The sequence below is a fragment of the Nicotiana sylvestris genome, chromosome 2, assembly GCF_000393655.2.
Source record: "Nicotiana sylvestris chromosome 2, ASM39365v2, whole genome shotgun sequence".
Taxonomy (NCBI): Eukaryota; Viridiplantae; Streptophyta; class Magnoliopsida; order Solanales; family Solanaceae; genus Nicotiana; species Nicotiana sylvestris.
In genome coordinates, this window is record NC_091058.1 from 91342090 (window position 1) to 91366330 (window position 24241).

Consider the following 24241-nt stretch of genomic DNA (forward strand, 5'->3'; position numbering starts at 1 on the left):
TGCGACCCAACAGGACCTTTTGGTGCCTTAATCTTTCTGAAGAAGAACTAGCTTCCCTCTCACCTTTTTAGGGGAAATAGGTTCCTTAACAGGTTCCAACTTTCTCTTGCCAGACTTCACACTACTTGATTTTGCTTTTCCTTTAGACTTGACCAACACATCCTCATTAGAAACTGAGGGTTCACTCACAACATCTTTCAATTTTGAACTGGGGGTTGTAACATTCTCTACTGAAGTAGATTGCTTCTTCTTCTGGGACCTTCTCACCAAGGAACTAGGTTCCTCTGTTATTTCCTCCTCAACTTCCACCACACGGACATCCTTATTATACACTACTTCATTATTTTTCACCAGTCTCCTCATTTTCTTCTTACTGCTCTTTTAAAGGGTAGAGTCATAAGCTACCTTTGCTTGAAACCTAGTAGTAGGTCGCTTAGTAGAAGACTCAGGGGTGATTACTGCAATTCGCTTGACTATGAACGCATCAAGAGCAACGTTGTCTTGATCTTCCTCATCGCTAGACCTCATCTCAGGGACTATAATGTCCAAAGGCTCAACAACAAAGTATGGAGGAGGTGCAGGAGCAGAACTGGCATGGGAGTGGGAACCTTGACCTGTTTCCTCCGAAGAGGGGTCAGGTCCCTCATAAGAGGGCCCAGTAATTTCTGCTGGTGCAGAGCCTTCAACAAGCACCATGGCTCCTTCTCCCACGAATCCCTGTGTCTCATTCCTCTGAGACTTGGGTACACCAGAAATTATCTCATGCAAAACTCTATCTGCAGACACAACAAAGATAGTCGCGATAGTATCATCCTCGATAGACTCCATGGCCACCACAGACTCAGAAGCAACAATGGCAGAAACCTCTACAACCTTAGGACTTTTACCTTGTTCTCCACTTTACCCTTGGTTAATGAGAATCTCAGAAGATAGAGATGAAAGATCAATACCTTTTGGGGGTTCCGAGATAGTTGCCTTAGAATTTGAGGGTGAAGAGAAATCTAGGTTAGGGGTGATTTCAATGGTTAGGACAGGGATGGTGACAGATGATTCATGGGGGACGGAGGACTCAAGGGTTTTTTCTGGGTTAGTGACGACTGAGGTAGGGATTTTGGAGTTTTTGTCAGCCATTAAAGAGATATATGTGATGACCCTCCATGTCATCATGCCACATAGGTGCCATTTGGCATATATTAATGCCATGTGGAAGCTTACATAAGGAGAAGGCTAGCATTTGTGAGAAGATTCTAGAGAGGTATGGACATTTCCTTAGGAAGAACCTAGATCCTTATGGATTTGCTAGGAAAGTCCTTGGAATCTTCTAGGCTTGTAGACAATTCTAGAAAAAACCCTTATCTTGTAAATATCAAGGACTTCTGTAATAATTAATATTTACACACTAGCCCCTAGGAGACTAGTATATAAAGGGGGTCATTCATTTGTAATTCATCAAGTAAACAATTCAAGTTCTCTCTAATACAAAGCTTCCTTTAACAATTCTCTTCTGTTCTTTCTTCTATTCTCTTAGCGATCTTGAGTGTAGTAAGGCTGACTTGACATAGCAAGAACGTGAGCAAGTTGTGCAAGATCGTGAGCGAGTTATCAAGTGCCGCACGTGTACTTAGTTAACAACTAAGGACGTGACAACATGGTATCAGAGCGAAGGTTTTAACTAAGGGAATGGCGAACGACGGAGAAATTAACGCTGCCAACACCCAAGCCAACATCATCCAGGATGCTACTGGCAAGAGCAGTTGTAGAAAAAAGAGGAATGCCATCAACAAGAGCCAGGAGGTGTCACCTGAGGTTATGTCAAACAAAGGGCTTACATCCCAAGAACCATCTGCCACTAAGGTTCGCTCGTTAAAGAGTGGGTGATGAAGATGAACGCAGGGATGGACGCCGTGGAGATCTTTGGCCAACGCTTGGGGAAGGTGGAAGGCACCCTTAACGTTCTTGAGGGGCACACTCTTGAAGAGATTGAGAGTATCCGAAATGACTTGGAGGGACGTACACAAACTTAGATGGAACTAAGGTAAACCATCATTGCCTTAGAGTGCAGACTCATGGAGGCTTTGAGTACTATCGATGCTGTGAAGGCAAAGATAGAGTCACTCGAGGAGCATGTCAATGCTGGCATGACCGAGGTAGCCAACAATGTTGTGGTGACAAGGGAGACCAAGATCGAGGCTCCCGAACCCCCGGTGTTCAAAGGTGTTCGTGATGCACAAGAAGTGGAAAACTTCCTTTGGCACTTGGAGAACTACTTCAGGCACGACAAAGTAAGGGACGACGAGGCCAAGATCAACACTGCGGTATTGTACCTCTCAGAGACTACCATGCTATGGTGGAGAAGGAAGATGGCCAACGTGGATAAAGGTCTATGTACTATTAGCACATAGGATCAATTCAAAGTAGAGTTCAAGCGACAGTTCTTTCCAAACAATGTCTTTACGAGGCAAGGTGCAAGTTTAGGGAATTAAAGCAAACAGGGAGCATATGTAATTATGTCAAGGAGTTCACTACCCTTATGCTTCAAATCCCTAACCTGACCAATGATGACTTGTTGTTCCACTTCATGGACGGGTTACAAAATTGGGCTAAGCAGGAGTTGCAACGCCGACACGTCACTGATATAGACCAAGCCATAGTGGAGGCCGAATCATTGATGGATTTTAGGCATGACAAACACAACAAAGGCAATGGCAAGGAGTCAAAGGTTAACAATGTCAAAGGTGGGGGAGACCGTGGCAAAGTCAAGGAGATACAACAACACTACTCCAAGACTCAAGACTTCAAAAAGTCGAGTGGTCATCAGGGCTACACCGAGAAGAAGGTGCAGGTCGAGAAGAAGGGATGCTATATATGCGGAGGGCCACATGGCTTCAGGAATTGTCCTGTCCTCAAGAGCCTTAGTGCCATAGAACGTGAGCGGAAGGAGCAGCCACAAGGAGAGAGTTCGGGAACCGCACAGTTGGGTATGATCGGATTATGTGGTGTTGTCATGAAGCAAGCTATCCAACCTACCGAGAATGGCAATCAGTACGTGGATCTCACCATCAACAACAAGCCCGCTCGTGCAATGGTGGATACTAGAGCAGCTCATAATTTCGTGACTGAGGCTGCCACAAAGAGACTGGAATTGAAGCTTGCTCCAACCAACTCTCGCATCAAGATCGTGAATGCCGAGATACAGAATGCTCATGGGGTAGCTAATGGAGTTGGTGTCAAATTAGGAACTTGGAAAGGTATGACAAACTTTACCGTAACCTCTATGGATATCTTTGACATCATACTGGGGCAAGAGTTCTTTAGACATGGTCATACTTTAATCGACCCCTACCTCCAATGTCTCTTGGTTATGGAGCGAGAAGGAGCTTGCATGGTACCTACAACGACTATGCCACACGGACAGAGCCAAGCACAACTCTCAGCTATGCAGGTTGTCAAGGGGATCAAGAAGGGGGAGCCGACGTTTGTGGCAACCATTGCAAGTCTAGAGGAAGACACGAATTTTCAAGAGACAGTGCTGCCTTGCATAGAGAAGTTGCTTGAGGAAAACAAAGATGTCATGCCCGAGGAGTTTCTTAAGCACCGACCACCTAGGCGAGAGGTGGATCACAAGATTGAGTTGGAGCTAGGGGCTAAGCCACCCGCATTTGCCCCATATTGTATGGCACGACCCGAGCTAGAGGAGCTTAGGAAACAATTGAAGGAGCTGCTAGATGCTGGTCATATTCGCCTATCAAAGGCACCTTTAGACGCACCAGTATTGTTCCAGAAGAAGAAGGATGGATTGTTGCATTTGTGCATAGACTACGGAGCACTTAATAAGGTCATCGTAAAGAATAAGTACCCGATCCCGCTCATTGCTGACTTGTTCGATAGACTTGGGCAAGCCAAGTACTTTACCAAGGTGGATCTTCGAAAGGGCTACTACCAGGTTCGCATTGCGGAAGGGAATGAGTCAAAGATAGCATGTGTGACGAGTTATGGAGCCTTTGAGTGGTTGGTGATGCCCTTCGGCTTAACCAATGCACCGACCACATTTTGCACCCTTATGAACAAGATCTTCCATCCCTACCTTGATCAGTTCGTGGTAGTCTACCTAGACAATATAGTCATCTACAGCAACACCTTGGAGGAGCACATGGAGCACTTAATGAAGGTTTTCCAAGTCTTGCGAGAGAACGAGATATACATCAAGAGGGAGAAATGTGAGATCGCACAATCAAAGGTGCACTTCTTGGGCCATGTCATTAGAAATGGAGAGCTACACATGGATGAGGCTAACGTACATGCTATCCAGGAGTGGGAGGCACCTATAAAGGTAACTGAGTTGATATATTTCCTTGGCCTTGTTAACTACTATCATCGGTTCATCAATGTATACTCAGAAAAGGCCGCACCATTGACTGAGTTGTTAAAGAAGAACAAGCCATGGGTTTGGACAAAGCATTGTCAAAAGGCATTTGAATGCCTTAAGACAGCTGTAATAGAGGAGCCAATCTTGGCATTACCTGACTTTGCCAAGACGTTTGAGGTGCACACATATGCCTCAGACTTCGCCATTGGGGGTGTCCTGATGCAGGATAAGCATCCCATCGCATTTGAGAACCGCAATTTAAATAAGACGGAGTGGCATTACAGGGTACAAGAGAAGGAAATGACTGCCATTGTGCATTGCCTTTGTACATGGAGACATTATCTGCTCGGGTCGAGGTTCGTGGTCAAGACTGATAATGTGGCTACTAGCTACTTTCAGACACAGAAGAGGCTCACACCAAAGCAGGCTAGGTGGCAGGATTTCTTGGCCGAGTTTGATTATGCGCTGGAGTATAAGCCGGAAAAAGGTAATGTTGTAGTCGATGCCTTGAGCCGGAAAGCCGAGCTTGCTGCAATTACTTCAGCGAGATGGGACATTAGGGAGGCTATAAAAGAAGGCATGCTGCATGATCTACCAGCTAAACAACTTATCAAGTTAGCCAACAAAGGCAAGACGAGACGGTTTTGGATAGAAGACGGCCTACTACTTACCACAGGTCGGCGGGTCTATGTGCCTAAATTTGGAGACATTAGACAATAGATCATAAGGGAGAGTCATGACACAATATGGGCTGGTCATCTAGGTCAACGTTGCACTAGGGCCCTGGTTGAGTTAGTCTACTATTGACCACGTATGCATGATGACATAGAGTGCTATGTGTAGACTTGTCTTGTTTGTCACCAGGATAAGGTTGAACAACAACAACCCAGAGTACTTTTGGAGCCACTACCAGTTGTAGAGCGTCCACGGGAGAGCGTAACTATGGACTTTATTACTTGCCTACCGAAGTCCGACGGTTATGGTACTATTATGGTGGTCGTAGATAGATTTTCCAAATATGCCACCTTTATGCACGCCTCACTAGGTTGCACAACCAAGGAAGCCTCCAAGCTGTTCTTTAAGAACGTGGTGAAGTATTGGGGATTACCAAGGCATATAATCAATGATCGAGACCGCCGCTTTACTTGAAACTTTTGGAGAGAGTTGTTTGACATACTTGGTACGGAGCTGCACTTTTCTACTAGTTTCCACCCACAGACGGATAGACAAACGGAACGAGTTAATGCCTTACTAGAATGCTACTTGAGGCATTATGTAAGCGCGCATCAGAAAGATTGGGCAAAGCTCCTAGACATCGCCCAATTCTCTTATAACTTGCAGTGGAGTGAGTCCACTAGGTGAACATCATTTGAGCTAGCCACAGGCCAACAACCACAAACTCCACATTCATTACCAGCCGCGTTCGAGGGAAAGAGTTTGGGGGCTTATCATATGGACAAAGGATGGGAGAATCAGCTCGACACTGCTAAATCCTACTTGGATAAAGCAGCTAAGAAGATGAAGAAGTTTGTGGACCATAAGAAGCATCCCACATACTATAGAGTCGGGGACATGGTCATGGTGACGTTTAACCCAACACAGTTCAAGGCACTACGGGGCATGCATCAGAATCTGATTCGCAAGTATGAGGGGCCATTTAAGATCGTCGCCAAGGTAGGCAAGATATCATACAAGCTTGACATGCCATCATATCTCAAGATCTACCATGTCTTCCATGATAACATACCTAAGCTATATCATGAAGATAAGGATGATCCGAGTAAGGGCCAATCAAGTCGGGCACCAATGACTATCACCAGGTCGCATGATTGGGAGATTGAGGCTATCATAGATTACCAGGCCAGGCGAAAACAAGGGCAAAAAGCCACCACTATGTTCCTCGTCCATTAGAAAGGTAAATCACCGAAGGAGGCCACGTGGGAACGATATGAAGACTTGTGGCAATTCAAAGATAAGATTCGAGAGTTTATGCAGCAGCATTGCGCTGCGGTTATCACAATATTAGGTGGGGAAGAGTGTGATGACCCGCCATGTCATCATGCCACATAGGTGCCATTTGGCATATATTAATGCCATGTGGAAGCTTACATAAGAAGAAGGCTAGCATTTGTGAGAAGATTCTAGAGAGGTATGGACATTTCCTTAGGAAGAACATAGATCCTTATGGATTTGTTGGAAAAGTCCTTGGAATCTTCTAGGCTTGTAGAGAATTCTAGAAAAAGCCCTTATCTTGTAAATATCAAGAACTTGTGTAATAATTAATATTTACACACTAGCCCCTAGGAGACTAGTATATAAAGGGGGTCATTCATTTATAATTCATCAAGCAAACAATTCAAGTTCTCTCTAATACAAAGCTTCCTTTAACAATTCTCTTGTGTTCTTTCTTCCATTCTCTTAGAGATCTTGAGTGTAGTAAGGCTGACTTGACATAACAAGAACGTGAGCAAGTTGTGCAAGATCGTGAGTGAATTGTCAAGTGCCGCACGTGTACTTAGTTAACAACTAAGGACGTGACATATAGTACAAAATTCTCTGGAGAAGTTCTAATGAGGGAATATGGTTAGTGAAGAGAAGAGAGGGTTTTAATGAGGAAGAAGATAATTATGAAGAGAGAGATAGGAACCGGTTCTGAAATGGCGATAGTGCTTGGGGAGATGCAATGTTTCAGAGGGAGATGAAAAGGATTTGAAATGAAAAGACGTGAAAGTAGAGTCTGAAAAGGTGGATGACATGGTAGTTGATATTTGTACCTTTTCAAGACGTGTATTAAAGAATGCACAGGACTACTAATCTTTAGTACAAGAACTAGGTTCTTGATCTGTCTTTGAAAATTTCAATCCTCTTTCATTATCCATACAATGCATCTACAGCTTCTATAATCATCATGCGTGTTTACCTGTAACGGTATTGAAGTGAGTTAGACTTGGCCAGAAAACACTTTAGCTAATTTTACCTGAAGGTGATTTTCATAGCCGACTGATGAGAATCGGGTTCTCAATTAGGCTTCAATAACCCCAACTTCACCTTATTTCTTTCAAAATGTTCCCTACTCAATAAAATGTTCCATACTCAATGCTTTGGTGAAGATATCTGCAATTTGGTCTTCTGTATTGTAGAACTTCATATATATAAGCCCTTTCTCCATATTGTCCCTTAGAAAGTGATGTCTCACATCAATGTGCTTGGTTCTTTTGTGTTGAATTGGATTCTTGGACATGTTGAGTGCATTGGTGTTATTACATAGAAGAGGCACACAATTAGTAAATACCCCAAAATCCTCTAATTGCTGTTTAATCCATAGGAGCTGAGCACATCAGGAGGCTGCAGCTACATATTCTGCTTCAGCTGTTGAAAGAGCCACTGAATTTTGCTTCCTTGTTCCCCAAGAGTTGAGACATGATCCTAGAAAGTGAGCCATTCCAGAAGTACTTTTCCTGTCCACAAGATAACCTGCATAATCAGCATCAACATACCTAATAAAATTAAAACTATCACCTGAAGGGTAATACAGGACTAGGTCTCATGTTCCCTTAAGATATCTCAAAATTCTTTTGCCAGCCTTCAGATGAGATTCCTTGGAATTTGACTGAAACCTTCACATAGCCCTACACTGAAGACAATATCAGGTCTACTGGCAGGGAGATAGAGAAGAGACCCAACAATGCCTTTATACATAGTTTGATTCACAGGAGATTCAACCTCATCCATATCCAGTCGAGTGGCCGTTGCAATGTGAGTGTTTATCACTTTTGATGCTTCCATATCAAACCTCTTCAGTAGCTCCTTGATGTACTTTTACTGACAAATGAATGTACCCTTTGTGGACTGCTTCATTTAAAGACCCAAAAAGAAATTCAGCTCCCCCATCATGCTCATTCCAAACTCACTTCCCATGAGTTTTGCAAATTCTCACACAGTGAATCAGCTATTTCCCCAAAAATGATATCATCGACATAGAACTGAACAATGAGCAGGTTCCTTCCCCTTTTCTTCATGAACAAGGTGTTGTCAATTTCCCCTCTTGTAAAACCGTTTTCTAAGAGGAACTTTGACAACCTTTCATACCAACAAGCTCGAGGAGCCTGCTTCAACTCATACAATGCTTTGTCCAGTTTAAACACATATTCAGGATGTTTATGGCATTCAAATCCTGGAGGTTTCTTTACATAGACTTCTTCCTTAAGAAGTCCATTCAGAAATGCACTTTTGACATCCAATTGGAACAGAGTGAATTCCATATGAGATGCAAAAGCAATTAGGATTCTAATAGCTTCCATGCGAGCAACCGCAACAAATGTCTCATCATAATCGATTCCTTCTTCCTCATTGTAACCTTGAACCACTAGCCTAGCATTGTTCCTTGTAGTGTTTCCATGTTCGTCAAGCTTATTCCTAAATACCCACCTGGTTTCTATAATGGTTCGATATGAGGGTCTGGGTACCAGGTGCCATACATTATTCCTTTCGAACTGATGCAACTCATCTTGCATGGTTGTAATCTAGTCTGCATCCTTTAAGGTTTCCTTGATATTTTTGGGTTCTATTTGGGAAAGAAAGGCTGAGAAGGCAAGTGAATTTTTGTCTTTTGATCTGGTTTGCACTCCAGAGTCTAGAGGCGTAATTATATTGTCAAGAGGATAAGAGCTTTTGTGTTTCCGATTTGGTATATGAGGCTCATTTGTGGAGGAGCTGCGTATATCTAATTAGTTCCCTTGTGTTCTTCTCTCAGGTACTTGTGGAGTACACTACAATATATCAGCCACTTTTTCTTCAACTTTAGTGGTTGTAATTGAGGTACCTGGTTCCCTTGAGGAAGAGTCAGCATTGTCTCCATTTGGCTCATCATATTTACCTTTCCATTTGTCATGTCGATGACTTCACCTGGAACCAGTAAGGGCTCCCCATCTTGATCATCCTTGTTGTTTTTCTTACATGAGGGATATGACTCGTCAAAGATTACATGAACACTTTCCTCAACACATTGAGTCCACTTGTTGTATATCTTGTAGGCTTTGCTTTGAGAAGAATACCCCAAAAAGATTCCTTCATCACTCTTGGCATCAACTTTACCAAGCTGGTCCTTTCCATTGTTGAGAACATAGAATTTGTACCCAAATGTTCTTAGGTGAGTCAACTTGGGTTTCCTTCCATTCAGCAACTCATAGGGGGTTTTGTTCAGGAGAGATCTGATCATGCACCTGTTTACCAAGTAGCAGGCAGTGTTGACAGCTTCAACCCAGAAGTTCTTTGCAATCCCACTGTCGATCAGCATTGTTCTTGCCATTTCTTCAAGAGTTCGATTCTTCCTTTCCACAACTCCATTTTGCTGGGAGTTCTTGGGGCTGAGAAGTCCTGGGTAATGCCATTTTCATTACAGAACTCATCAAATTTGGCATTGTCAAATTTTATTCCATGATCTGATCTAATACATGCTACTCTAGACCCCATCTTCACCTGGATTTTCTTCACAAAGGCCACAAATACCTCAAAGGTTTCATCTTTTATTCTAAGAAACAGAGTCCATGTGAATCTGGAGTAGTCATCCACTATCACAAAGATGTATCTTTTTCCTCTCCTGCTTTACACTCTCATAGGGCTACACAAATCCATATGAAGAAGATCGAATGGCTTTGAGGTGTTGACATCCTTTTTAGACTTAAAAGAGGACTTCACATGCTTTCCTCTAGCACATGCATTACACACTTTCTGTACTTTGAACTTTGACATGGACAGACCACGGACCAGGTCCTTCTAAATTAGTTTATTCAGAAGAGAGAAGCTTGCATGCCCCTGTCTTCTGTGCCAGAGTTCAACATCATCATCAATAGCTTTTAGACAACTCAGATCACCACTTTGTATAGACTTGAAATCAGCAATATAGATGTTCTTGTATCTCTTGGCCACAAGTACCACTTCACCAGTTAACAGATTAGTAACTGTACATATGTTGGACAAAAACTCCACCTTATTTCCTTTATCATAGATCTGAGAAACACTCAAGAGACTGTACTTAAGACCATTGACACAGTACACATTCTTAATAGAGTGACTGAGTGATTTCTCAACTTTTCCAACACCGAGAATGTACCCCTTTTTTCCATTGCCAAAGGATACACTCCCTCCTTGCAGGGCTTTCACTGAAAGAAAGTCCATGGTGTTCCCAGTCATGTGCTTTGAACATCCACTATCCATGAACCATTGCTGATTGCTTCCTTTCATTGTTCCCTGCACAAGGAAATCAAGAGTTAGTTTTAGGAACCCAAACAAGTTTGGGTCCCTTGTAGTAGGAAAGAGGATGAATAAGCGCTCTCTTAGTCCATGTAGGTAATATGCATTTTTTATGGTTGGCACCTGGTCCCTTTTTAGTAGTTACATTTTTAGCAAACACTTTGTTTTTCTGAATATACTGGACCATGGCTTGGCAATTTTCCTTGAAATGCCCATTGTTCCCACAATGGGTACATAGCCAGTTATGCAGTACAATAACATACTTGATATGGGGGTTGTAAGGGGTTTTCTCCCTTTGGAACCTTATTCTCTGCCTGTTTCCACCATTATTAACATACATGGCAGTAATAGCTTCCGAGGACCAGGTCCACTTGAGGGACTTTTCAAGATCACTTTTTACTCTTTCCAGTTTAGTTTGGAGATGCTTGTTTTTCTCAGTTTCAACACACATGATAGTTTTCACAGCCTTCAACTTATTTTCAAGCCTAATGTGTGCCTCACTGGATACCTCTTTTCCTTTTCCAGAATTTCCAGGTGTAGACTTAGTTCTTAGTCCCTCTATAGTTTCCCTCAGGTCTACAATCACTATCAAGAGATCATCTCTCTCCTACTCAATTTCAGTTACTCTCTTTACTAAGGCCTCTTTTTCTTTACTGAAATTCTCAATGGTTTCTTTATAGTCAACAACTACAACCACTAAGTCATCTCTTTCATGTTCTATTCTAGCAATTTTTTTAGTTAAAATAATTTTTTCTTTCTCCAAATCACTTATGGTTTCCTTCAGATCAACTACACACACTACCAGATCATCTCTAGTTTGTTTAGCTTCTCCTAGCTCTAAGGTCAAAACATTTTTATCCTCCACAAGACTATGATAGACATCAATCAATACACTAGCTAAAGACATAAGTTTCTTAGGTGAATAGGATTTCAGATTTCTCTGAACATCCCTGAAGTTTACCTCACTGTTGTCATCATCCTCATCATCATCTGATTGGGCCATCAAAGCAAATATAGAATTATATTCATTTTCATCACTTTCAACTGCCATCATGGAACTGTCACATGCATCAGTTTCATCTTCAGACTCACTAGAGGAGTCTCCCTATGGTGCAAGAGCCCGTTTCACCATATTATCAGCAGATCTCTTCCTTTTGAAGTGCTTGTCAGGAACCGGGTTCCTCTTTGCTGCTTTCTCAAGGTTGTATTTGGAGTGTTCTTGCTTCAGGAAAGGATAATCTTTGATGAAGTGCCCTGGCTTTCCACACTTGTGGCAGAAATCATAGTTCTTTGGTTTGCTGGAGTTGCCCCTTTTTAGTATTCCTCCATTTCTTCTAACCATCTTTTGAAACCTTTTGGTTAAGTAAGCAATGTCATTGTCCTCCTCACTTGAGTCATTGCTTTCAGCTTTGAGTACCAGGTTCTTTTTTTTCTTTGGTTCTCTTCTTTCAATGTCTATCTTCTTCTTCATCTCGTAGGTCTTCAGATTTTCAACCAGCTCGTCTATGGTCAGCTCCTGCAGGTCCTTTGCTTCAGTAATAGCATTCACCTTGCTTTCCCAAGAACTGGGCAGGATACTAAGAATCTTCCTCACTAGCTTGATCCTGGGAATGATTTCACCAAGTGAGTATAACTCATTTATGATGGACGTGAATCTTGTGTACGTATCTTGAATAGATTCATCGTCCTTCATCCTAAAGAGTTCATACTCAGTAGTGAGCATATCAATCTTAGATTGGTTTACTTGAGTGGTTCCCTCATGTGCTATTTGCAAAGCTTCCCATATCTCCTTGGCAGTTTCACAAGCAGAGATTCTATTGTATTCATCAGGTCCTATTCCACACACCAAATTTTTCTTGGCACGAAAATTTTTCTCCACAGCTTTTCTGTCTGTGTTAGTGTATTCTTTTCTGGTCTTTGGCATCGTCAATGGAAGATCTCCGACGTTCTTCGTTGGGATGTAAGGATCATCACATATGATATCCCACAACTCAGAATCTTCAGCCATGATAAAATCATGCATTCTTGTCTTCTACCACCCGTAGTATTGCCCATTGAACCTGGGTGATATATACGTAGATTGACCTTCTTTAAAATTTGGTGGAGCAGCCATAAGGATCCTTCCTAGGTGTTAGCCTAATAGGAGGAACCCGTTCTGATACTAATCGATAGTTTATATGAGTCCACCAAACTATAGAGTACCAGGTCCTCTATGAGTTTCCACTGAGAATACTAATAGAACAGTAAGTAAATAAAATAAGGAGTTTTACGTAGAAAAATCCCTACTCAAGGGGATAAAAAACCACGATCTACACTGGTAGGATTTCAATTTCACTATGAGCAACTTTTAGATTACAACCTATGCAATATAGGAATTAAACTCTTAATGCCTCACTAACTCGTAATACACTTATTACAAGCCACTTTGCAATACACCTATTATAAAGACTTCAACTCATGACTAACTCTAGTCACGACATGGTTTTACAAAAGGGTTCCTAAGCAACGCTTCTAGCTAAGCAATTTAGGAATTACAATGAAGAACAATTACAAACAACTCAACTAAGGACAACAAAATACTAGATCTAGGAACTGGTCCGTAGTAGTGTTAAACTTTGTTCTTGAGGCACTTGAGAATTAAATCGCTGTCTCTGAAGGCTTGAATGCTTGAAGTGAATTCTAAAGTGTTCAAGTGATGTTTTATTGCAATACTCTTTTTAGTACACCTTTGATGACATCGCTTGAATGATGTAAGCACTTGGTTGGTCAAAAGACAAGTGACTACAGAACTGTGCTGCATTGTGTGCACAGTTTCTGTGGCAGTCACTTTTCAGCTGTACACAGTTGACTTTCGTACTGCGGTCAGGGACATACAAGGGACTAGGTCCTTGAGTTGGTTCTCTGTCTTCTATAGTTGCAGCAGTTAGTCCTAGCTGGAGCCCGTTGATTAGCAATGTATACCAAGTGTGTTAGGTTCCCTATCTGGTTCTTGATAGTAAGTTTGTTAGATCATCAAAACATAAGGCTAAGACATTGAAAACCCATCAGGAAGCATTTTTTTCTGCTAAAACAATAAGCAAAAGGAAAAAAAAATTCAAGACAATTATACCTTTCCCACTAATTTTTATTTATAAAACTACTCTTTTAATTTCAAAAGAGAAATAATTTCTTAAGATTTATAGAGATTGATTTACCTTCTGCGAGTAGAGAGATGAGGCCTAATTATTATGATTTAGCAAAGAGAGTAGAGAGATAAGAGAGAAAAGAGAATAGAGAGATGAAAGGGAGATGAGGAAAAAATGACGAAGGCTCGCCTAAATCGGTGGAATTAATATGGGAAATACCAAAACAAACGAGGGAATTAATATGGGTGGGAGACGAGGGAAAACTTTTAAATAAACATTTAGATAAATGTATGGTTCGTTCAAAGTGCCGTAAAATATGAAAAAGGCCATATTTCGTATGTTATTGTGGTGGTTCCTTAAAACAGTCGTTTATTAACTGGCACAATTACACTATTTTTTTTGTAATGGCTGTTAGAATAATGGCGAAATACATAAACATCTCTTTTAAGTTGTCTTTAACAATCAGAGAAATACCTTAACTGACTCATTTACCATTTTAACATTTCAAGTGTCTATTAAGTGTTTCTTGTAAACACCTAATTGACATGGCAAATTAGTTGTGTCTCGTTAAAAATTAAGCGCTCAAGGACTTCAATTACTTTTCTTTTCTTTTCTGTTTAAATTATTTTTATGCATGGCCCACACAACATTTTTCTTTTTTTTCCTCCGAATTATTTCCACCTTCTCCCCCAAAAATTTAACCTCCGCCAACAAATCTTCCTTTAGTACCGGCAATCATAACTGTTTAGCTAAGCCCAAAGTTGACCAATAATAACTATTGTAAAAACAAATGATTTTTATCCGAGTTCATCATACCCAATTGTTAAAACTAATTTTTATTGAAGTTGGAGAAGATTTTGCTTAATTGATGAACTAATCCAAATGAAATGGGTTCAGCTGAAGCAAAATAGATATATAAGATCCATTTAGTTGATCCGAGTTAGAGCTTTGAAAGGATATGGACCGTCATTATTGATCTTAACTTTGGGGTTTCACTTTTGTTTCCTTATTCTTTCGGTTTAATCAAGTCCTCTACCTCCTCCTCCTCCTCCACCGTCTCTCAGCAATCTCCACCACCACCTCCATCGCCAGCTGCTCCTTTATCATCACCACCACCACCCCCAACAAAGTCATAGTCCTCCACCACCTCCGAAACAAGTGATTTTTAACCCAGTTCGTCGTTATCGTCTAGGAGTTTTCTCAAGCTATTGAAGCTTATTCATTATCTTTTTATTCGATTCCTGGATAAAAAATTTTCTTCTTATAGCAACTCTATTAAGAACCAACGTTAGAGATAAAACACATGTGACAATTTTTGGAGAATCCCGCGGGTAATTTTTAGTCTTTATGTTAAAGATAAAAGCAAAGCTCTTTATGAGAACATGTAGAAGAAAAAACTGAGAGAAGGAATGTGGCTCGATTATCAGGACGAAGACTATGAATAGGAGCAGAGAAGAGGATGAACTTTCTTTTCCATAGAAGAAGATGAACTTTCCATGGAAGGGGAAAATTATTTTTATTCTAAATTTTTTATTACATGTGACAATATTTTTGTTTAAAATTACATGTGTTGTTATTTGATTGGGTCATTTGACATGCCAACAGGAAGTGTATCAGACAGGAAGTGGACGGACTAGGTCGGGTGTTTATAAGACACACTTAATAGTCACTTCAAATGTTAAAATGGTAAGGGCACAATTTGATCGTTGAGTACAAACTAAATGGACTGTTTATGTAGTTTCCACTCCTTTTTTAGCATGACTTTTTATCCACTGTCTTCGGAACTCTTTATTCCCCGAAATCCTACCAAATCTCTAACAAAGGAAGAAATGTTTTTATTTAATTACAAACTTAATTAAAGTCTCTAACAAAAAATAAGTAAAACTTTTGCTCCTTCTTAAATAATATAAACTGCAAAGTGACTATGTATATGTCCTTTTCGTAACTTGACGTTTAATAAAGGCACTTTTTGAAAAGATGTTCTAACAGAAACTGCTGCGTTAATACTAACAAAAGCCTTCTCAACTGCAAAATACATTTTTTAGAAAGATTTTTGATAAAAAAACAAAAAGGAGTTTTTACATTCCTATATATTATATGAAACTATATTATCCTTTCTATTCAAGTTTTACTATAATTATATTTTATCTACCCAGTTATCATTTATGTACATTTTAAGAGAATTAATGATAATAATTAGCATCCTAAATCACTATAACGTATTTTTTACTTCTCCCACGTTTCTCTCTCCACATCCCGCCCCCTCTCCCTCACGTATCTTGCACAAGAGAGCAACAATTCCACTATTGACAACCATTAAAAAGCTTTGAAGCTTTGAATTCGAATTTGGGTTTTCAAAAAACATTATTTGTTTGAATTGGATGTTGTTGCAAAGAATTGAGAATTCTCTCGACGTATCTCTCTATCTCTCAATCCTTAATTTCAGTAATGTAAAGTAAAAGAAAAGAGAGGAGCAATTCCACCATTGACAGCCATTAAAAAGCTTTGAAGCTTTGAATTCAAATTTGAATTTTCAAAAATCATTATTTGTTTAGATTGGGTGTTGTTGCAAATAATTGAGAATATGGTTTGAAGTTTATATATCAATTTTGAGGGTGTTTTGGTGAAGATTAGACTTAATTTTGGCTGAATTTCAGATTGAAAGAAGAAGAAGAAGAAGAAGAAGAAGAAGAAGAAGAAGAAGAAGAAGAAGAAGAAGAAGAAGAAGAAAAAGTAGAAGAAAGAGAAGACATGATATACATTATATTTACGAAATTGTAGTAAAATTGTAAAAAAATTGTAGAAAAATTGTATCCTGTTGTGTGTGTGTGTGTGTGTGTGTATGTATATGTATTTAAGTTGTATGATATTGTAGTTGTATATAAATGAGTAGAAATAATGTATGAAAATTGTAGATAAATTGTATAATATATAGTTGTATGAAATTTATTTTTACTATGTATAAATCAGATACAAGATATACAAAAAACATATTGTATAAAATTTGTATTTAAGTTGTATGTTATTGTAGTTGTATATAACTGGGTAGAAATAATGTATGAAAGTGTAGATAAGTTGTATAATATATAATTAGTTGTATGACTCATTATATTTTTAAAGTTATGAGTTCATATTTATTATTTTTGTAATTTTAATGAATTTTTACATGCAAATTTTTATTAAGCGTCGAAAATTATGGGTTCAGTTGAACAAATCAGTAGAATATTACATAAGCCTATGAAACCCGCATCCCCCACTGCTACTATCGAGCCCCCATACCCGTTTACCACCCCTAATCAGTTGCTACTACGTCATAAAAAAGAACACCAACCTAAGTCTAGCACAAACTAATTGAAGCACATAAGGTCCATGAAAAGTTGACAAGAAATTACGTAAACTTAAATAGTCACTGACATCATCTGGTTGTTTTTAAGTAATGCAAAAGTATGAAATAATCATCCAAAACACATGATACTTTTAACATACTTTTCCATTTATCTTTTGATTTTAACACATATTTTTTATTTCTTTTTTGTATCTTTTCTCGGTTGACTTTGTTAGTGCTTGCTGATAACTGCTACTTTTTAATTTGTTCCAAATCAATGTGGATGATCGAAGGCACGGCAGATGATTGGAGAAAAATAAGAAAAGGAAAAAAAAAGGGTATGACTAAATTCCTTGATTGAAGGCACAAATAATGGATTTAGGAACCTTTTAAGGTGGACTGTATATATTTTGTAAACAAAACTTGTTTATGCCGGGTAATTAGCTAAACATGGACATTAAGGGTAATAAAGTTTCAAATAGTGTATATGAATGAAAAAATCCCCCAAAAAAGGATTAGTTACCTCCTATAGCCAAAGTTGATACCTTAATACCCTTTTAAAAAATTATATTCCATAGCTATCTTTTTTTTTATATAGCCAAATATCTATTTATGGTCATCTCCTACCCTTAAGCCATAAAATAAGTTTTGTATTATTTTTCTCTCTGCACTCAAATTTCTCCTATCCCCTCAAATTTCTCGTATCCCGTACCTCATATCTATTCTCCCCCGCCCTCTCATCTTCCATATTCATCTTACTTTTACAGAGCTTCTCAAAGATATTTTGTTTGTATAGTTTCGAATCTCATCTCCTTTCCATGGATTTGAACGGCAAAGTTTTGAAGTTTATGATGATGAAAACTCCGGCTAATTCCTGTTAGCGAATCTGCTCCTGTTGTATCTTGACGTATGCGGTAGGATTGGTCTGTACCTCATCAATTTGAAGAAAACCATATATTATTCAACCTAATTTTTGGAGAAAGAATCAATCCAAGACTTCTCTTCAGGCTTAAGTAGATGAAAATCTTTCTTAATAATTTGTTTGGTAATGGTGGATTCTAATGGATTTCTGGATGGCAGCACCGTTAATTACAGATGGAAACAAACTGAAAATTCAGGTTCCTGTTCCGAGGAAAATCGTTGGCGGTGAGGACGATGTGGTAGATAAGAAGAAAGTGAAAATTGAGGTTCCTATTCCGAGGGAATTGTTATTTTCATCCGCTGAGACGATATTAGGGTTGTTCTTGAACAAAGACGACAGAGTTTGGGGCTGAGCAATTTCAATTTTCTATTAATATATTTCAATGGTTCTTGCTGTACTTCCATGTATTTCATTGTATTCATTGTCATTTTTTTCATTGTATTTCAATGTATCTCGTTGTATTCTATATATTTCATTATATTCACTGTCTCGTTGTATTCCATGAATATATTCATATATTTTTTTAATTAATATAATTTATGTATTCAGATGTATATATGTATTCAAATTGCTCTATTTTTGTTGTATTTATCGGTTGAGAAAAATATTCAGCATATCTGAAGATGATATTTTTGGGGTATTTTTCAGTTGAGAATCTTTTTTATAACTGGAAATACAAATTTTGTGTGTTATAATTGAGTTTGTTGAGTTATATTAGGAGTCTATTATGTTAATTGATTCACTTTCCATTTAAAAAATAGCTTAATAGACCATTAATTGCGCTATTTACGTTTCTGTATTCACAAATAAATATCGTGAATACAATCGAATACAAAAATTCGTCTAATTGTAATTCCCTGTTTTACGCCTAAAAATGCTACTGTATTCATGAATACAGTAGCTTAAATACATCGAATACACTCTAAAACCCCTGAAAACATAACTATATAAAGTAATATAGTAAATGCTAGCTACAACTAGCTAATAAGCACTAAAACATAATAGTTTATGAAAGTTTCTAAAAAAAAAACGATTTTCGAATCTTAGCCAAACCAGCTCTAAGTTAAGGTGAAGTGTGAGGCGATTCGTAAACATTGGGGCCCAAAATCTTACCAAGTTTATACGTTATAAAGAGTGAGCAGCTAAAATGCCGCAAGAGTCGCCACAGCCCGCTGCCCAAACAAAACGAGAATAACATAAGAGTAAAAATTGACCCGTCAGCAGAAGTTAATTGTATTTGCTAGTTAGTGTATAAATATGTATGTTATATGTATGTATACACATATATACAAAAGATATACATTTTGTCATATTTTACTTTTAGGAGCAGCTAAAAATATACATTTCTAAAATAAAAAATAGTAAAAAAGAAGAAGCAAGGGTTGAAAACTTGATTTTTTAAAAATGAAACTTGTCCGTTTTTTAAAGAATAGCAGCAATTGTTATTATAAATTGAAAAAAAACTCCCGTTCATTAGTTTTAGGAACTTTGAGATAAGGACTGAGTGTAATGTCAGGGGCCAAAATTCATGTGACCATCAATTTTGAAATGTCAAGAACCACATAATCCAATGGTTACCATTAGACTAAGATGAGGTTTGCTTGATTTGTGTCCGTTGATGAGAAGTTATATGAAGCCTTATCATTATATATATAAGGGGAGCTACAGAGCACTCACCCTCCTGAAAGCTAAGCAGTTATTTTCAGAAATGGCTTTCTTAATTATGTCCTCAGCAGCTGCTGTTGCGACCGGCACCAATGCTGCTCAAGCCAGCATGATTGCACCCTTCACTGGTCTCAAGTCCGCAACCTCCTTCCCTGTTTCCAGGAAACAAAACCTTGACATTACTTCCATTGCTAGCAATGGTGGAAGAGTTCAATGCATGCAGGTTTAATTTGTATATGGATTTAACTTGCAATATACTGATAGTACTATAAAGAACTTTTACACTATCAGTATATGTTACTATGTGGAGTAACGTTTATGGAGCTTGTTTAAAATTTTTATGTGGGATATATGTAGGTGTGGCCACCAATTAACAAGAAGAAGTACGAGACACTCTCATACCTTCCTGATTTGAGCGAGGAGCAATTGCTTAGGGAAGTTGAGTACCTTTTGAAAAATGGATGGGTTCCTTGCTTGGAATTCGAGACTGAGGTCAACATCTATTCTAAATCTTGCTACTATTATCAAGCATAACTAACATGATTAATCAATCCTAACTAATTTGTGATCAAACGAGTTGATTAATGGTATTTATATCGTGTTAATGTTTTGTTTATCTTGTGGATATGTGCAGCACGGATTCGTCTACCGCGAGAACAATAAATCACCGGGGTACTATGATGGCAGATACTGGACCATGTGGAAGTTGCCCATGTTCGGGTGCACTGATGCCACTCAGGTATTGGCTGAGGTAGAGGAGGCAAAGAAGGCTTACCCACAAGCCTGGATCAGAATAATTGGATTCGACAATGTCCGTCAAGTGCAGTGCATTAGTTTCATCGCCTACAAGCCCGAAGGCTACTAAAATCTCCATTTTTAAGACAACTTACTGTATGTATTCAGGGAAAGTTTGTTTGCATTCTCCTTGAGTTTTTCCCCAGAAAAACTGTTTTGGTTTTCCTTTGTTTTAATTCCTTCTTTCTATTCGGTGTATATTTTTGAATTCCACTCAAGTTTATGAGAATTAATAATAATCATTTGTTTCTTTACTAATTTGAAACATGTTCTCTGGCATAAGTCAACATCCGGCCAATTTTACCAACTACTCTTTCCGTCTAGGAGTCTTGTGCTTTTCATTTTCCCTTTTGGATAATAATTTATATACATGACTATTTATTTCAAAATGAAGATAGAAGAATTCATGCAGTGACTCTAACTAGTGTTGCTGAGGTAGAGGAGGTAAAGAAGGCTTACCCACAAGCTTGGATCAGAATCATTGGATTCGACAACATGTGTCAAGTGCAATGCATCAGTTTCATCGCCTACAAGCCCGAAGGCTACTAAAATCATCATTTTTGATGCAACTTGCCCTATTTCTTTAGGGGATGTTTGTTTGAATTCTTCTTAGGTTTCTCCCTGGAGAAACTGTTTTTTGCCTTCTTTCTATTCAACGTACGTTTTTGAATTCGATCCAATCAAATTTATGGAAATTTGTTTTGTTGGGTATATCAGTTTCTAATTATCCGAGTAATATCTGCATTGTCAAAACAATTGCCTATATAAGCACCACAAACGCGCGCACCAAGTTCCCCTCCTAGATTCCTCCAGCTAAACCTGAACAATTTTCCTCTTCAAAATGGTGTACTTTTCTCTTTACCTTTTGGATATAATTTATCTACATTATACAATGTACTATCCTAGTAGTAGTGTGTCCGCAGGGCCATTGCCAGCCCACTACGCGGCAGATAAAGAAAACTCAGAGTTCAACACTGTCAGTCACAAAGTCATCCCCGAGGGAAAGCATCTAGCAACAAAGATAACATAATTAATAATTTGTTCAATAACAAAAGTTTAGCTTTAGGTCACATATATTATTGAGCCGCCCCTATATAATTCAAATCATAGGGTTATGAGTTTGACCGTTCCAACTTATGTGATGGTGTTAGAATTTTAAACGAAGTATTCTTTGACACTAATTCTTTCATACACCTTTTAAATATTTTAAATTTAATTATTATAACTTATAATATTTTTTTTATTCTGAAAAACATAAAGATTCTAGGCCTAAATAAACGGTCAAAATTAAAAGATTTGAATCCCATAAGCAAAAAAGTGTCACTTAAACTGAAAAAGATATGTGAAGAAAAAAGTGGTCATGGAGTCACACGTACGTGGTAGACGATGACAATTCAAAGTCATTGACCCATGTAAGAACGAAAAATATCCAACTCTTCTTCTGCCTACCTCTACCTCTCTTAAGGCTCTCCAATGTCAACCTCTCACACCTCCTTACCTGAGCGTCTGTGCTTCTCCTCCTCACATGTCTAAACCATCTAAGACGTGCTTCCCGCATCTTGTCCTCAATATGAGTCACACCCATAAATTTGTTCATTCAAGATTATATTACAGTTAGTAGAAAATAGAAATGAAGTGGCCCTAAGCCTCTAACAAAGAGAACACGCATTGCAATTTAATGCAATTCTTGCAAGAAATAAACCGTTCAATGCTTTTTCTTTGAAAAGTCTACGATGGACATGAACACGAATGTAATACAAGTATATAACTGTTGTAGGTTACAAGTTTCCTTCATTGGAAAAAAAATATCTTTTCAGTGCCATGGCATGAAATTACAAGTTTGTCCATTCAAAAAGATAAGTCACTAGACAAAGAAGATAAGGTTCATGGCTCTATGAAAAAGAACATTATGCAGTTTTGCCATTCTGGCTAGAACTTTATTACAAAGTCCGCACTTGGAGAAATTTACTATCCTGCATTATATTCTCCAGGTGAAAACAAAAATTACTTTCTCTCTCTAGAATAAAAACTCTCTCCATACATTTAGCCGTTATTTCTAATAAACGGTAGCTTCAGCGACTGTCTCCGCCACGCACCACCACATGGCACCGTCGGCCAGAGTTGACTCGGCGCGTACGGCTGACCAAAAGGAAGCTATCATCAAAGAAAACCAGAATGGGGAACTCAATCAAACAAAAACTACCTATGCTACGAGTATTGCTACAGCCACTCCGACGCATACCCCCAATATACGACACAGATACGATCCGAGATACACAAACAACGGAGTATGAAAATAACAATAATTAAAACAAAACTAAGGATAGGTTTAATTAAAATAATCAAAGTAATCCGAATAATGAAGTATAGAAGAAAATCTATAACCCTAATTGAACGTCTCAAGTAACAATTGAAATATTATCCAATCGCCTCCCAAAGAACGACAAAATAGAAACCCTAGATATAAAGAAAGAAGAAGAAGATTACCCTCAAGAACCCAAGTCTTGAAAACAAGTAATCCAAAGTCAAACTCGAACCAAGAGGTTCCAAATCTCTCTCAAGAGCTTTCTTACGTCAAAATATACTAAGTTCCTAATGAAATAACCCTAGGTTGTTATAAATATCCAATGGGTAAAATAGAAAAAGTTTCAAAGTTAATGTCTCAAAAAAATTCGTCAGGCCAAATCGTAGCCCCAACCGTAACCCCAACCGTGATGCACAACTGGACCATGACAAATTCTAGAAGCTTATTTTCTTCAGCTCTTCAGACCCCACTTGAACCGTATCCAACGGTTTGTGAAACCGTGTCACGCGGTTTAGCTTGGGGTCTGGATTCTTAAATTCTCAAGACTCCAAACATAGTATTTTTTGCATGAATCCTCCAAGTGACTCTCCAAACATCTTCTAGTGAATTGTTGAAGATCATGCAGCTCTTTCTCGTGCATCCCTTGGACGTTCTTGGACTTGGAGTGGGTCAACGATCCACTAGATAATTTGTGGTCATTCTCAATATTCTCTGTTTTGCCCGGACTATCCAGGATCATATCATTCTTCCCCTCTTAAAAAAAAGATTCGCCCTCGAATTTGGGCCTACAACACAGAAAACCCACAATAAGATGTAGAACTCACATGATAAACAACACTTATTTGGTAAAAGCAATATAAGATAGTGCCCATGCATCCACTTGACCCAATTACACCTACAAAGTATAAATAGTACTCCCTTAGAAAGCATATGAACATCATCATCCCCATAAAATTTATGCCAACCCAGATACATCGAATTAAAATCTATTTTAGATGCATTATACATACGATGTATACTAGATGAAGCTAATACATTAAAGAGATAATTACACAAATCCCGCTTTCTAATGATAGATACTCTAGGTCCTAAATAAATATCATGCCAATCCTCAAAAGGATTTAACTCTAGGTTCAACATAGATCTCTTGGCATAAATTAAAGAGAACGACTCATCAAACTTAAAAACTAAATAGGTAAAGATATAAACATTAGAAGTAATGTCAAATGGTCTACTTCCCTTTTCATCTTTGCAGTCTTCAGTCTTGACATTCTCCTCTAAACTTGAGTCATTATATTCTTCTTTCAACTCAATCCCCGTGGTATCTAAGTAACAAAAATCTCCATCGGCCTCATTTTCCTTATTGGTAACCTGTTGTTTTATTTCCTCATCCCATAAGGGCTTAGATAATAAGCCTTAACTTGACAACTCGCATTCTCATCATTGTCCTTTTCTTCATAATCCTTTTCAAGTTCCTGTGTAAGGC

The 24241-nt window shown here is 38.6% G+C and overlaps 2 protein-coding genes across 2 annotated transcripts; one reads left to right on the plus strand and one right to left on the minus strand.

Moving 5' to 3' along the window:
• Positions 1 to 11723: 11723 nt before the first annotated feature.
• LOC138885234 (uncharacterized) lies at positions 11724 to 12641 on the minus strand. The gene has a single exon (XM_070166151.1). It carries the CDS (start codon positions 12639 to 12641, stop codon positions 11724 to 11726), a length of 918 nt encoding a protein of 305 aa, XP_070022252.1.
• A 7027-nt stretch (positions 12642 to 19668) lies between these two features.
• Positions 19669 to 20708, plus strand: LOC104210868 (ribulose bisphosphate carboxylase small subunit, chloroplastic 2). Its single transcript, XM_009759841.2, has 3 exons — positions 19669 to 19878; positions 20013 to 20147; positions 20290 to 20708. Exons 1-3 carry the CDS (start codon positions 19699 to 19701, stop codon positions 20518 to 20520), a joined length of 546 nt encoding a protein of 181 aa, XP_009758143.1. The 5' UTR covers positions 19669 to 19698; the 3' UTR covers positions 20521 to 20708.
• Positions 20709 to 24241: the final 3533 nt, after the last annotated feature.